The sequence below is a fragment of the Carlito syrichta genome, unplaced genomic scaffold, assembly GCF_000164805.1.
Source record: "Carlito syrichta isolate Samal-C Ts95f unplaced genomic scaffold, Tarsius_syrichta-2.0.1 Scaffold142862, whole genome shotgun sequence".
Taxonomy (NCBI): Eukaryota; Metazoa; Chordata; class Mammalia; order Primates; family Tarsiidae; genus Carlito; species Carlito syrichta.
This window is the reverse complement of record NW_007086958.1, coordinates 155,196-158,243: the sequence shown is the minus strand read 5'-3', so window position 1 is coordinate 158,243 and position 3,048 is coordinate 155,196. Positions and strand designations below refer to the sequence as shown.

The window sequence follows — 3,048 nt, the reverse complement described above, 5'->3', positions numbered from 1 at the left end:
ATGCTGCGCAAACTCACCCTCGACCAGATCAACGACTGGTTCACCATCGGCAAGACCGTGACGAATGTGGAGTTGCTGGGCTCACCGCCCGCTTTGCCCACCGAGGCGGCCAGGGAGGAGGCCCAGCACAAGGACGCGGCCCCAGGTGCTGGCCTTGCGGCCCCGGCCCCGGCCCCGGCCCCGGCCCCGGCCCCGGCCCCGGCCCCGGCCCCGGTCCCGGCCCCGATCCCGGCCCCGGCCCCGACGCGGCGGGCTGCAGAGTTTGGGAGGTAGGACGCGGGCGGGGTTGGGGACGGTGGGCTTGCGGCAGCAGGTGGGCCGAGCGAGGCCTGGGCGCCGAGGGCTTGGGCTATCCCAAGCTCTCCTCTCTAGCTGGTGGGCCTTTCTTAGCTGCTCTAGTGACCACTGACCGTCCCGCAGTGAGCTGTTTGCCAGATGAGCCCAACCCATGGCTTAGAGTAGGTGAGCCGTCCAGGTGTTCGTCCCGCGTTTCCCCATGGGAAGCTGAGCCAGAGTTTTGTTCCGTTTTTACTTTTTTTTTTAATGAATTTGATCCTATATTTTGAAGCAGATTTAGGTTTCCGGAAGAGTTGAGTGGAGGGTAGAGTTCCCACATATCCCCTTTCTTCCCATGGTTTCCACTGTCCTGTGTCAGTGTGGTAATTTGTCACAACCGATGAACCGATACAGTATTATCACCCAAAGCCCATAGTTGCATTAGTGTTCACTCTTAGTGTTGTATGTTCTGTGTGTTTGGACAGATGCATGGTGACGTGTGTCCACCATCACAGTCCTACAGACTAGTTTTACTGCCCTACAAATCCCCGGTGCTCCCTCTGCTCACCCTCTTCCCCCACCACCTGGAAATTACCAATCTTTTTGCTGTCTCCATCACTTTGCCTTTTCCATGCGGTCATCTGGTTGGAATCCTTTGTATGTTACCTTTATGGCTGGTCTTCTCTCCCTTAGTAGCATGCATCTGAGTTTCCTCCATGTCTTTCCATAATTCGATAGCTCATTTCTTTTTAGCACTAATATTCTATTTCTGGATGTACCACAGCTTATTTATCTGTTCACTGACTGAAGGACATCTTGGTTGATTCCAAGTTTTGGCGGTTAATGAATAAAGCTGATATAAATAAGCTTTGCTCATGTGTGCAGGTTTTTGTGTGGATGTAAGTAGTCATGGGGTAAATACCAAGAAGGCTGGGTCTTTGTTCAGTTTCATGAACCCTCTTCTCACTATTTTTTTAGTTAAGTAGCTGCTATTGGTGATTCTGCTCACATGATTTTGGGGGAAATAAAAAGGCAAGAAAGACCTAGATCTGTGAGTAGAAGCTTCTGCTTCTGCTCCCTTTTGAAAGAAAGCCAGTGAGAGAAGTGCCCCTAGCTTGGAGTATCCCCATCACTCCCACCCAACCCCCAAGTTCGATGACCTTTACAGTTGAGAGGGTGGTTTTTGTTTTTAATTTTTAAAAATTTACTCCTAGCCGGGCTCGGTGGCTTAGCCTGTAATCCCGCGCCTTTTGGAGGCTGAGGTGAGTGGGTTGCCTGAGCCCGCGGGTTCGAGATCCGCCTGGGCAGCGAGACCTCATCTCTACAATAAATCAAAAAATCAGCCGGGCGTGGCAGCGCGTGCCTGTAATTCCAGCTACTTGGAAGGCTGAGGCGGAAGGATCGCCAGAACTCAGCAGGTTGAGGCTGCGGTGGCCGGCAGCGGCCACTGCACTCCAGTCTGGGCGACAGAGTGAGACTCCAACTCAAAAAAAAAAAAAAAAAAAAAAATTTACTCCTGTTTGTTGGTCACATCTGATTTGATGGTTAGGCCCAGACAATGGGACAAGTTTTGGTGGGTTGCTTCAAGCCTTTTGAATGCACCCTTTAGATGTTTGGTAAATTTATTTCTTGGAGACACAGAGGGAACAAAGGGACCCCTTGTGCAGCTTTAGAGTGGCTGTTTTGTTTATATTTTTTTACACTTCATTTCCTTGAATTATTCTGGTGAATGATTCTGTAGGTCACCTCCCCTAACTAATGCTCTGCTACTATACTCTTTAGACTTAACGAACGGACTGAATAGCCTTTCTATTAAATATCTCGTGATGTTGGAAGTAAATTATTACCAAACTTGTGAGAAACTAAAGTATAAATTTAAGTATGATCTTAGCTACTAAGGACTAGTTTTTAAAATTTCTAGTAGTTCATGGACTGAGACTTTCTTTTTTTTTTTTTTTGAGTTGGAGTCTCATTCTGTCATCCAGACTGGAGTGCAGTGGCCGCTCCTGGCCACCGCAGCCTCGACCTGCTGGGCTCCGGCGATCCTTCCGCCTCAGCCTTCTAAGTAGCTGGAACTACAGGTGCATGCTATCACGACTGGCTAATTTTTAATTGGTTGTAGAGATGAGGTCTCTCCAAGTTGCCTAGGCGGGTCTCGAACCCACGGGCTCAGGCAATCCACTCACCTCGGCCTCCCAAAGCGCTGGGATTACAGGCTGAGACACCGAGCCTAGCCTGAGACTTTTATAAAATCAATAAAAATGAATTTTCAGAGCAATGAAATAAAAAAGGCAACATACAAATCCCATTTACAGAAATTATTAGATTTTACTTATGTGAAATTTTACAAGTTCACATATGCCATAAATGTTTTAACTTCTATACTTAACTAGTGACAAGACAGGCAAATGGTGTTGGTCTGTGAGTAGTGCTAGGTTTGATGACATTCCTCTGCAAGTACCTTCCTGGGCTCCAAACACATGTATATGCAGTGCCAGAGTTTCCAACATGCAGGAGGGACTCAACTAAGAAAAAAATATGTGTTTTATATAACCGAGCCCAGCTCACACGAGCCCTTTAAAGCAGAGAACTTTCTCAGACAGGCGTCAGATTTAAAACTTCATTGCTTGTGTGTGTCTGTTGGGTTGGGGGGCACATGGAAAGCATGAGAAGGAATGTGGAGCAAAGGCTAGATTCTGGCTGACAGCCAGTAAGGAAATGGGTACCTCATTCCTATAATTGCAAGGAACAGATTTTGACCAACAACCTGAA

At 47.9% G+C, this 3,048-nt stretch overlaps 1 protein-coding gene across 1 annotated transcript in view; it reads left to right on the top strand.

Moving 5' to 3' along the window:
- TDRD9 (tudor domain containing 9) overlaps window positions 1-3,048 on the top strand; it is a 142,323-nt gene continuing 139,275 nt past the window's right edge. The window contains exon 1 of the mRNA XM_008049977.1: window positions 1-213. Within this exon, the coding sequence (XP_008048168.1) occupies window positions 1-213 (213 nt within the window). The remainder of the gene's footprint in view (window positions 214-3,048) is intronic.